Source organism: Scyliorhinus torazame, chromosome 19 (assembly GCF_047496885.1).
Source record: "Scyliorhinus torazame isolate Kashiwa2021f chromosome 19, sScyTor2.1, whole genome shotgun sequence".
Lineage (NCBI taxonomy): Eukaryota > Metazoa > Chordata > Chondrichthyes > Carcharhiniformes > Scyliorhinidae > Scyliorhinus > Scyliorhinus torazame.
The window spans coordinates 114,368,846-114,381,343 of record NC_092725.1 but is presented as its reverse complement, the minus strand read 5'-3'; the positions used below and the strand labels follow the sequence as shown (position 1 = coordinate 114,381,343).

The 12,498-nt window shown below is 48.5% G+C and overlaps 1 protein-coding gene across 1 annotated transcript in view; it reads left to right on the top strand.

The window, feature by feature from the left end:
* ano6 (anoctamin 6) overlaps positions 1-12,498 on the top strand; it is a 192,095-nt gene that overhangs the window by 124,936 nt on the left and 54,661 nt on the right. Inside the window, exons 9-10 of the mRNA XM_072485065.1 lie at positions 9,941-10,046; positions 12,116-12,176. Coding sequence (XP_072341166.1) covers positions 9,941-10,046; positions 12,116-12,176 — 167 coding nt within the window. The remainder of the gene's footprint in view (positions 1-9,940; positions 10,047-12,115; positions 12,177-12,498) is intronic.

Genomic DNA, 12,498 nt, shown 5'->3' with positions numbered 1-12,498 from the left:
TCTGGGTCTCCCTGAAGGCGCGGAGGGGTCGGTTGCGAGTGCGTTTGTGACCACGATGCTGGGGACGCTGATGGGCGCGGGGGCCTTCCCGCGGCCACTGGAGCTGGACGGGGCACACAGAGTCTTGGCAAGGAAGCCTAAGGCGAACGAGCCACCGAGAGCTATGGTGGTGAGGTTCCACTGCTTCACCGACAAGGAATGTGTCCTGCGATGGGCAAAGAAGGAGCGAAGCAGTAAGTGGGAGAACTGCGAGATCCGAATCTACCAGGACTGGGGTGCAGAGCTGGCTAAGAGGCATGCGGTATTCAACCGGGCCAAGGCGGTCCTGCACAGCAAAGGGGTGAAGTTCGGGCTGCTACAACCTGCGAAGCTGTGGGTCACGTACCAAGACCGGCACCATTACTTCAATACGCCGGATGAGGCGTGGACTTTTATTAAGAACGAGAAGCTGCAGTTGAATTAATGGACAGCTATATGTTGTTGGGGCACCCCGGTGGAGGCTGGAGGGGGCAGTGTTATGTTGGTTTTCCCCCGTGTTTTCTTTTTTTGCCCCTTGGTTCTAGGCCCTCTAGGTTCTGGGTCTGTTTGCTGTTTGTATAGAACTGCGTCACAGGCAGTGCGGACGGGCCGGACAGCGAGAGAGGTTCGGGGGGGGGGGGGGGGGGGTGCTCGTCGTTGGGGATAGCACCCAAAGTTTGTTTGAGCTTTTCTCTCTTGACACACGGGAATAGGGGGGTAGGTGGGGGGGGGGGGGGGGGCTCTCTCTCCCTCACTTGGTTTGGGGGGATGGGGGGAAGTTGGAGGCTCGTAGAGTGAGCCAACAGTGGGATTGGAGGTAGAGGCGGGAATGGCCAGGGTCAGCATGAGTCAGCTGACTTACGGGAGAGTAATGGGGGGGGGGGAATTGGGATTAAGCGGATGCTTGACCTGGGAGAGGGGGATCGGGGGGGGGGGGGGGGGCTGGGATGCTGCTTTGCTGGCTGTAGGGAAAGCAACTTTTGGAGTCAAAGGGGCAGTCGGGACGGGGAGCCTCCGGCTGGGGGGGGGGTTGGAGTGTGTGGGAGGCGCGGACAAGTGGCTGGCCTAAAAAAGGGGATGGTTAGTCGGCAGGGGGTGGTGATAATCAACCCTCCGACCAGGCTGATCACGTGGAACATGAGGGGCCTGAATGGGCCGGTCAAGAAGGCCCGTGTGTTCTCGCACTTAAAGGGGCTAAAGGCAGACGTAGCCATGCTAGAAAAAACGCATCTGAAGCTCGCTGATCAAACTAGGCTGCGGAAGGGATGGGAGGGGCAGGTCTTTCATTTTGGGCTGGATGCGAAGACCAGGGGGGCCGCAATCTTGGTGAGCAAACGGGTGGCATTTGAGGCGGGGGGGTATTGTGGCGGATAAAGGGGGTAGATATGTTATGGTGAGTGGCAAGCTGCAGGGGGCCCGGGTGATGCTAGTGAACATGTATGCCCCGAATTGGGACGATGCGGATTTTATGAAGCGAATGTTGAGTAAAATCCCGGACCTGGAGTCATGCAGTCTGGTAATGGGGGGGGGCCTTTAACACGGTCCTGGACCTGGCACTGGACCGGTCTAGGTCTAGATCGGGTAAGAGGCCGACAGCGGCCAAGGTCCGGAGGGGGTTCATGGACCAGATGGGGGGAGTGGACCCGTGGCGATTCACTCAGCCAAGGGCGAAGGAGTTTTATTTCTTCTCCCACGTCCACAAAGTGTACTCACGGATCAATTTTTTTGTGGTGAGCAGGGCGCTAATCCCGAGAGTGAAGGGGGTAGAGTACTCAGCCATTGCAGTCTCGGACCATGCTCCGCACTGGGTGGAGTTGGGGCTGGGGGCGGAGAGAGGCCAATGCCCTCAATGGAGACTGGACGTAGGACTATTGGCGGATGAGGAGGTCTGGGCGGATTAGGAGGAGTATCCAAAACTATGTGGCGACCAATGATACAGGGGAGGTTTCAGTGAGTATGGTCTGGGAGGCGCTGAAGGCAGTTATCAGGGGGGAGCTAATTTCTCTCAGGTCCCACAGAGAGAAGAGGGATAGGATGGAGAGGGAGAGGTTGGTGGGGGACCAGGAGGTATGCAGAGTCCCCCGAGGAGGGGCTGCTAAAGGAGCGCCGGAGCCTGCATGCGGAATTTGACTTGCTTGCAACGGAAAGCAGAGGCTCAGTTGAGGAAGTTACAAGGAACGATGTACAAGTATGGGGAGAAGGCAAGCAGGATGCTGTCGGACCAACTAAGGAAGAGAGAGGCGGCCAGGGAAATTGGGGGAATTAGGGGCAGGGGGGGGTAACACGGTCCTGAGCTCGGAAAGGATCAATGAGGTCTTCAAGGATTTCTATGGTAAATTGTATGAGTCAGAACCCCCGGAGGGGAGGGAAGAGATGAAGCAATTCTTGGACCAACTGAGGTTTCCGAAGGTGGAGGAGGAGCTAGTAGAGTGATTGGGGCCCCGATTGAGTTGGAGGAGTTGCTTAAAGGTTTGGAGGATATGCAGTCGGGCAAGGCCCCGGGACCAGACGGATATCCTGTAGGATTCTATAGCAAATTCTCAGAGCTGTTGAGCCCGCTATTGTTGAGAACCTTCAACGAGGCTAAGGAAAGGGGAACCCTTCCCCCGATGATGTCACGGGCCTTGATTTCGCTCATCTTTAAACGAGATAAGGACTCATTGCAATGTGGCTCCTACAGGCCAATATCGCTCCTTTATGTAGATGCTAAACTGTTGGCCAAGATCCTGGCCACTTGAATTGAGGACTGTGTCCCGGGGGTGATTAACGAGGACCAGACGGGGTTTGTCAAGGGCAGGCAGTTGAACACAAATGTGTGGAGGCTCCTGAACGTGATCATGATGCTCTTGGAAGGAGGGGATGCAGAAGCGGTGGCTGCAATGGATGCGGAAAAAGCCTTCGATCGGGTGGAGTGGGAAGTGTTAGGCAGATTTGGATTTGGCGAGGAATTCATAGGGGGGGTCAAATTACTGTATCAGGCCCCCGTAGCGAGTGTGTCCACGAACCGACTGAGGTCGGAGTACTTTAGGCTGCATCGAGGAACGAGGCAGGGGTGCCCCCTGTCCCCCCTACTGTTTGCCCTGGCAATCGAGTCGTTGGCCATGGCGCTGAGGATGTCTAGAAACTGGAGGGGGCTGGTTCGAGGAGGGGAGGAGCATCGTATTTCACTGTACACGGATGACCTGCTCCTGTATATTTCAGATCCGGTGGAGGGGATGGGGGAGGTCATGCAGATCCTAAAAGATTTCGGGGATTTCTCGGGGTATAAGTTGAATGTCGGGAAAAGCGAGCTTTTTGTGATCCATTCAAGGGGCCATGAAAAGAGACTGGGAGAGCTCCCGCTCAAGATGGTGGAGATGAGCTTTCGCTATTTGGGCATATGGATGGCTAAGAGTTGGGATGCCCTGCACAAGCTCAACCTAACTCAGCTTGTAGGTCAGATGGAGGGGGACTTTAAGAGGTGGGACATGCTCCCGCTTTCCTTGACGGGCAGGGTGCAGTCCGTGAAGATGACGGTCCTCCCCAGGTTCTTGTTCGTCTTCCGGTGCGTTCTTGTTCGTCTTCCGTGCCTTCCCATCCTCATCCCCAAGTCCTCCTTCAAGCGGGTGAACAGGATTATCACGGGATTTGTGTGGGCAAAAAGACCCCGCGAGTTAAAATACTTCTTATAGCGCAGGGGGGGGGGGGGGGGGGGGGGGGGGCTGGCGCTGCCGAACTTCTGCAGCTATTATTGGGCAGTGAACATATCCATGATTCGGAAATGGGTAGTAGAGAGGTGGGGGGGGGTGCGTGGAAGCGGCTGGAGGCAGCATCTTGCAGGGATACTAGCTTGGGGGCACTGATAACGGCACCGCTGCCGCTCTCGCCGTCAAGGTACACCATGAGCCCGGTGGTGAGGGCGACACTGAGGATCTGGGGTCAGTGGAGAAGGCACAGGGGGGAGGTAGGGGCCTCAGTCTGGACCCCGATACGAAACAACCACAGGTTCGTCCCAGGTAGAATAGATGGAGGGTTGTAAGCTGGCACAGAGCGGGTACCAAAAGGATGGGGGATTTGTTTATAGATGGGACTTTCTCTAGCCTGTAGGCGCTGGAGGAGAAATTCAGTTTGACCCCGGGGAATACCTTTAGGTACCTGCAAGTCCGCGCTTTCTTGAAGAAGCAGGTGGTGGAATTTCCGCTGCTACCTTCCCGCAGGATACAGGGCAGGGTGGTCTCGGGCATGTGGGTAGGAGATGGAAAGGTATCAGACATATACCAGGAGGCGGAGGAGGCCTTGGCGGAGGAGCTGAAGGGCAAGTGGGAGGAGGAGCTGGATGAGGGCCTGTGGGCAGACGCCCTGGGCAGGGTCAATTCCTCCTCACCTTGTGCCCTACTTAGCTTGATTCAGTTTAAGGTGGTCCACCGGGCGCAAATGACAGCAGCAAGAATAGCAAGTTCTTTGGGGTGGAGGACAGGTGTGTGAGGTGTTCAGGGAGCCCAACAATGTCCATATATTTTGGGCATGCCCAGCGCTTAAAGAATTCCGGCGAGGCTTTGCAAAGGCTATGTCCAAGATCTTGGACACTCGGGTAAAGCCGAGTCTGGGGATAGCTATATTTGGGATGTCAGAAGATCCGGGAGTGCAGGAGCCGAAAGAGGCCGGAGTTTTGGCCTTTGCCTCCTTGGTAGCCCGGAGACGGATCTTGTTAATGTGGAGGGATGCGAAACCCCCAAGTGTGGAGACTTGGGTTAGTGACATGGCTGGGTTTCTAAGTTTGGAGATGATAAAGTTTGCCTTGAGAGGGTCCTTGCTGGGGTTCTCCAGGAGGTGGCAACCGTTCCTTGACTTTCTCGCAGAACGTTAAGTGAGGAGGTCAGCAGCAAACCGGGGGGGGGGAGGGGGGGGGAGAGGGGGGGGGAGAGGAGGGGGGGAACTGTATGGGTTGTGGATAGATTTCTCTTGTAAATTGTAGTTATCCCACCTTGTTTTGTTAAGTTGTTAATTTTTTTTTTTAAATTTTGGTAGTGGTTTTGTAAAAATTCTGTAAAATCTTGAATAAAAACAAGTTTTAAAAAAAAAAAACTTCCGAGGCAAGTTTATGGCAAGTTTATACCAAACTTATCGACAAGGACGTCAGCATTACGAAACATGACAAGGAAGGACACAGTGTTTGATGGACTCCACGCCACCAAGAGGAGTGGGTGGATCTAAAGCACCAATTGATGACAGCTCCAAATCTGACGTTCTTCGACCCAACAAAACTCCACCAATGCCAATGAAGATGGAATTGGTGCGGTACTCCTCCAACAGGATGACCAATCAGACTGTGTCCCAATTGCATACGCATCTAGAGCGATGACTGCCACAGCGTGCAGGTATGCACAGATAGAGAAGGAGTGCCTGGGGCTGATCACAGGTATCACAAAATTTCACCACTGTGTACGGCCTTCACACATTCCTCGTTGAGACTGATAATAGACCGCTGATCAACATAATTGAAAAAAATTTCAATGATATGATGCCTCACCTACAATGCATGATGATGAAGCTGAGGATGTATGACTTCACACTTATCTACACTCTTGGAAAAGACCTCATCATAGCCGACTTGTCCCAATCCATTGTGTTATGGGCCAGGGTTTAGAAAACCCCCAAATCTATCATGGAGTTCACCTGACCCACAACATTTAATAGATTGTAGTATGGGGAGCACACGGTCCACTCTACAGGTGTGGTACAGCAGAAATGAAAAAGTATTTTTTAAAGCAAAACAATGTTTATTCTATGAACTCAAGTTAACCTTTTTAAAACATACAGTGACCATCTTAGCAACCATTAATTCAAATACAACCCCCAAAGAATACAAGACTAAGTAATCCTTTAAGCATTCCTTTTAACATCCATAAGACTTAGAACACCTTTTACCAGAAGCACATCAGGTTAAAGTCATTACTGTTATTAGTTTAAAATCACCAGGATCGATTTACAGTCTTTAAATTACAGAGAGAGATTCATACATCTTCTGGCTGTGACTGCAGCTATCCAGCTCTGAAACCGAAAGTAAAACACACCCTGCAGCAAACAGCCTAAAACAAAAGTAAAAAGCTGACACAGCCCAGCTCCACCCACTCTCTCATCACTGCAATAGTAAACACTCATTTCTTAAAGGTACTCTCACTACAGATATTTATATACACACCCATTTATAAACACCCATTTCTTAAAGGTACTCTCACATGACAGTTGACACTGACAGCTCACCTCCTCCGTCCATTGACGATGTAGAAGCTCAAGTACAGTTGTGCAGAGAGACTCTCCCGGCATCTGACGAGAAGCTGCAGCAAATTTGTCTGGCGACACAAAAAGATGCAACCTTGCTCCAGGTCATGCATAACCTTCAGCATGGCTGGCCAAAAGGACGTTGCCCGCAGTTCTAAAACATCAAAACTGAACTTCAGTAGTGGATGGATTAATATTGAGAAATGACAGAATCGTCATTCCACTAACACTCAGGTCAGATATGCTCCGCAGGATTCACAAGTGTCATCTCGGAATCGGGAAATGCAAAAGAAGAGCAAGGCAATCCGTGTACTAGCCTGGGATCAATGAGGACATTACAAACATGATACTCACATATGACACGTGTCAAAAACATCAACCGGCACAATGCAAGGAGCCACTCCAGCAGCATGAGATGGCTACGTCATCGTGGACCAGATTTGTTTCATTCCATGGGTCGAAACTATGTTCTTATCATTGACTATTACCCCAACTTTCCGGAAGTATGAAACTCCCGGATCTCACGTCTGCATCAGTTATCAAAGCCTGCAAGGAAACATTATCGAGGCATGGTATTCCACAAACAGTCATGTCCGATAACGGTCCTTATTTTGCGAGCTGGGAGTGGACGGAATTCACCAATAAATACAACTTTAACCACGTGACATCGAGTCCACACTTTCCCCAATCCAATGGGAAAGTTGAGAAAGGTGTACACATTATCAAACCGCTCATAAGCAAGGCCACTGACTCGAATTCCAACATACACTTGGCTCTCTTATCATACAGATCATCACCGTTAAGCTCAGGGCTATCACCAGCTCAAATGCTCTTCAATCGAGATATGAGAACAACACTACCAGCACTACACTTCAGCAATCCGGATCACTCACGTGCTTGACAAGCTACGACACCAACGTCACAAACAAAAGCAGCACTATGATCAGCATGCAAAATCGCTGCAACCATTAGCAGTCAATGACATGGTTTGACTACGACACCCATGTGGAGGATGGTCCAACGCGGCAACAGTGATACGACAAGCAGCGCCACGATCATACATTGTAAAGTCCGACGAAGGTATGCTGTTCAGACGCAATCGACGAGGCGTGCTAAAGGTTCTACTTCCTGAACCTGTCTTTCCGACATTAAATCTACATGACTCACTCACTCAACAACACTTGACACCATCAGCCGGTGAACAGACGGACATTAAAACCTCAGTGTCTCCACTGAGGGGCTGGTTTAGCACACTGGGCTAAATCGCTGGCTTTTAAAGCAGGCCAAGGCAGGCCAGCAGCACGGTTCATTTTCCGTACCAGCCTCCCCGAACAGGCGCAGGAATGTGGTGACTAGGGGCTTTTCACAGTAACTTCATTTGAAGCCTACTTGTGACAATAAGCGATTTTCATTTCATTTTTTTTTTTTCCATGCCCACTCAGGAGATCAACTCGAATCAGACTCAAACCCAACTGTCTGAACCTGTGAACATTGAACTGATGCACTCATTGATTTCTGTAATTCATTTGCACACGACACCAACTATGTTTGTTCCATTCTAGTAACAACACTGAAACCTTGTCACACAAAAAAGGGGGGGATGTAGTGATCTTTATATGGGCATGTACATAAGGGGTTAATGGGAAATCAGAAGATCACTAGAGGGCAGCACTGGCAGGTATAAAAGCAGACGCAAGCAGCTCTCCCCCTCTCTTGGTGATTAGACTGTGACGAGAGCAGGAGCATAGATCTAGCTCAGGGCGACTAGTGTGGTCAGACATAGCTACTGTATATAAACTTTGTAACCTGCTGGTATTGATCTTAAAGTAAGAATGCGCGCAGTTGTTAATTCTGTTACTCAATAAACTTTCAATACCTCTGGATGACTTTGAGCCTTCTTCATCAAGGTACAGAAAGCCTCTTCAACAACTGGATTGTGTAACGCATGTTACGCACAGTAGTGCTACCAAATACACCACAGTCAGGTAACAAAAGAGTCTCGTTCTAATGTGCAGATTACCGAGGTACCTGAGGGTTTGGAATTCATATTCTTCTGCTTGGGAGACCTCAGGCCAGCGCCGTTCAGCACTGTTCTCCACAAATGAGGACCAGGCGGGACGGCACTTGTGGAGGTCTCCTAGGGGGATCGGAGGCCCACAGCTTCATGCTCTGGCTCTGTTGGTGCCACCTGGGCACCCTGGAAATGCCAGTCTGGCACATGGGCATTGCCAAGGTGCCCTGGTGGCACTGCCAGCTGACATGGCACTCCCATAGTGCTGTCAGCTGGGGGGCATTGGGGGTCGCTTCAGGGTCCACGGAGATTGGGATGCCATAATCTCTCGCAACACGCCGGAGCTCCTCGGTGCACAAAAAGGGCCATGTACGGCCACGGTCAAAGGTTCACCGCTGAGGCCCCTTATATAACTGCGTTGGCAGTGCGAGTGTGGGGAAATACACGGCTAAACGCATTTGCTATGGGACTTTCTTCCCAATTAGTTGAATCAGCCCAAAGTACTGGAAAAATCCAGCAGATCTGGCAGCATCTGTGTGAAGAAAAAGAGACAATGTTTTGAGATGAATATGGCTTCTTTCAAATGCTTCTTCTCCATTCTGAAGAGGAGGCGTATTTGATTTGAAATATGAACTCTTTTTTTCTCTCTCCAGATGCTGTCAGACCTGCTGAGTATGTCCAGCACTTCCCGTTTTTATTTCTGGAAATGGCCCAGGCCTGCCGACCATGGCTTTGGGCAGGTGCCGCAATCTCAGCTTCACAACTATTTTGGGCACAGGTTAAGAATCTCCCCCAAAGACTTTAATTCAGCAATAGGTCAAGTACATTACTTCTTCAAAGTGCTAAACATGCCCAATTTGTTGATGTCTTAGAATTTTTCAAAAATTGACCGTAATTCATGATTTCTAAAAGGCCGCGTCCATGCACAGTGGGACATACACTGTCATATTATTAATAATTTTGCCTCAATGATGGTATTGGCATAAGAATGAGACTTGGGGTAGATTACGCTCGCTCCCAAACCCAGTCCCTGTTGCACAATGTGTATCATCCCGTCGCCTTCAAAAACAAATACAAGGCTGATTAATCTGGCTAAATGCTAAGAAGGAAAGTCACCTGCTGAATATGGAATACAGATCATAAACCAATCATTTAGACCCATTGCTGCTACAGCCTAACTCAAAGTCACTTTAATTCAAGCTATCAACAATTCAAAATGTTGACACCAGTTTACGTTGTCCAATTCACATTACATTTGTGTAAACTGCGATAGCTTTAGCAGGTTCAGAGTAACCGTGTGATATCATTGTTTTTGCGCATGCGCAGACCAATGTGCGTGCGTATATGGCTATTGATGGCCACCTTGCGTTGACAGGAGACACAGTGGCCAGGTGTATCCAGCCCTGGCTCCACCGGCCACATCCCTTGCAGCAGGTCCTGACATAATGGGGCTGGAAAATCACAGCAATATTTGTAAAACCGCTAGCAGTATTGTGGATATGGTTACTTCACCGCTTTACCCATTCTGTTATAATAATTTAGCAGAAATACATTATAAGGCTTCATATTGCAAAGAACTACATTATGTATAAACTACTGTGCCATATCTTACAAGAATGAGATTTTTGGCTTATCTTTCCTGTTTTACAGTCAGGAGGTTTGTGATCCCGATATTGGAGGCCATATGATCATGTGTCCCCAATGTGATCGAGATTGTACATATTGGAGACTCAATATTACATGCCAGTCATCAAGGGTAAGTACACTCAAAACACCTTATGCCATATGCATATGTGTTTTAAATGCAATACTTCTTAAAAATAACCAATGATCAGAATTTTATTACAGTGCGATTCCTACTCCTAGATATTTCTGTGAAATCAGAAATAGATCGATATATACAAGTTATAATTCAGTCCTGATAATAATGTAATTATTTTCCTTGGTCAACTTAAATGTTGATGTTGAACGGGAAAATCGGCATTGAAGCCACCTAATGGATCTATCCAGTCAAGCCCCATCAGAATCCTAAATGTTTCAATAAGATCACCGTTCATTCTTCTGAACTCCAATGAGTATAGGCCCAATCTGCTCAACCTTTCCTTATAAGACAACCCTTTCATCCCTGGAATCAACACCTTTGGTGAACCTTCTTTCACTGTAATTATATCTCTCCTTAAATAGGGAGATGAAAACTGAACACAGCACTCCACTTACCAGCTTGTAGAAAGACTTCCCTATTTTTCTATTTCCCCTCACAAAAAAAGGCAACATTCCTTTTCCCCCTCCTAATTACTTTCTGTACCTGCAATGTTATTTTTTTATGGTTCGTGTGCACGGACACCCAGATCCCTCTATACTTTAGCATTATGCTGACTCCCCATTTAAATTTTATTCTGCTTTTCTAATCCTGCTACCAAAGTGAACATCGCTTTTTTTTTGTATGTTCGTGGGATGTGGGCATCACTTATGCATTTAAGGCAGTTAAGAGTCAACCACATTACTGTGAGTCTGGAGTCACGTGTAGGCCCTCAGATTTCCTTCCCTAAAGGACATTAATGAACCAGATGGGGTTTTACGATAATCGACTCATGGTCATCTTTCGATTTTTAATTCCAGATTTTTATTGAATTCAAATTTCACCATCTGCCATGGCGGGATTCGAACCTGGATCCCAGAGCATGACTCTCAGACATTATCCACTATTACCTGCTTTTTCAGGAATGCAATTTCATAATTTGTCAAATGTTGCAATTTATGTCAAAACCCATGACTGCCAACTTTAAAATTGCCTATAATTTCATAAAGGTGTAGGTCGACAAATGTGAACAATGCCAGAGGGGCCCGGCCAACCACATCCACATGTTTTGGGCCTGCCCTAAACTTGCTGAGTTCTGGACAGCCTTCTCTTAGGCAATGTCCAAGGTTGTGGGTGTGAGGATGAAGCCTTGCTCAATTGTGGTAATCTTCGGTGTATCGGAGCAGCCAGAACTACACATGGGGAAGAGAGTCAGCACCCTTGCTTTCGCTTCCCTAATTGCACGCACGACTATCCTGCTCGGCTGGTGATCAGCAGCCCCACCCACAGCTGCAGACTGGCTTGCCGACGTTTTGGAATTTCTCCACCTAGAGATGATTAAGTATGCCATCCGAGGGTCAGAGGAAGGCTTCCTAGATACACTGGGCAGTTTGTCAGCCTGTTCCAAAACCTGTTCGCCAGCAACGAGGAGTAAGATAAGAAAATGGGAAAGAGAGGAAGAAAAAGAGGGAGGATAGGGAAAAAACCAAGACAGATGACTAACCAAAGGAATGCGCAACCAGGGGGGAGGGAAGGGGAGGAGAAGACAGAGCAAAGGTTGGAAAGCCACAAACGAGGAGAAGAGGTGGGTGTCCCCGTCCCCCCCTCCCCACCCCGAACACACAAGCAAAAACAGCTGAAGTTGATCTGGGGGGGGGGGGGGTTGGCGGCGGGAATAGAAGGGACCATGGACCAAGCCAGAAGGCGGCAAAATTTATATAAAGTTAATTGAAGGAAGGACAGGATAAACCTTTTTGTACAATAAAGTAAACTAATACGGTTGAGAAAAATATGTATATATACAATTGTTTATAAATATGGAAAATGTCAATAAAAAGATTTTTTTTAAAAGGTGTAGGTAGCATCTCTGTTAACAGAAGTTCATACGGGATATTAAATACAGCATCGCACAATGCATGTGCTTGAATCCCCAACGACACTGCTATGAAACACTTCTAAGACCTGTTTATATTTGGCATACTAATGCGCTCCGTTTTGTTACATTTTCATATATATATATTCCACAGAAATTATCTGCATTTGACAACTACGGAACTCTCGTGTATGCAGTGTTCATGGGAATTTGGGGTAAGTAAATTACAGCTGTTTTGTTTTTGGACAAAACCAACCAGCAGACGAACTATGGCTAGTACAGGAATAAAACACTGGAAAATTATTACTTTGTAAAAAATAAATTTAGATTAGCCAATTATTTTTCTTTCCCAATTAAGGGGCAATTTAGTGAGGCCAATCCACCTAACCAGCACATCTTTGGGTTGTGGGGGTGAAACCCACGCAGATATGGGCAGATGTGCAAACTCACACGGACAGTGACCCAGGGCCGGGATTCAAATCCGGGTCCTCCGCGCCGCAGTCCCAGTGCTAACTACTGCGCCACATGCTGCCCCCA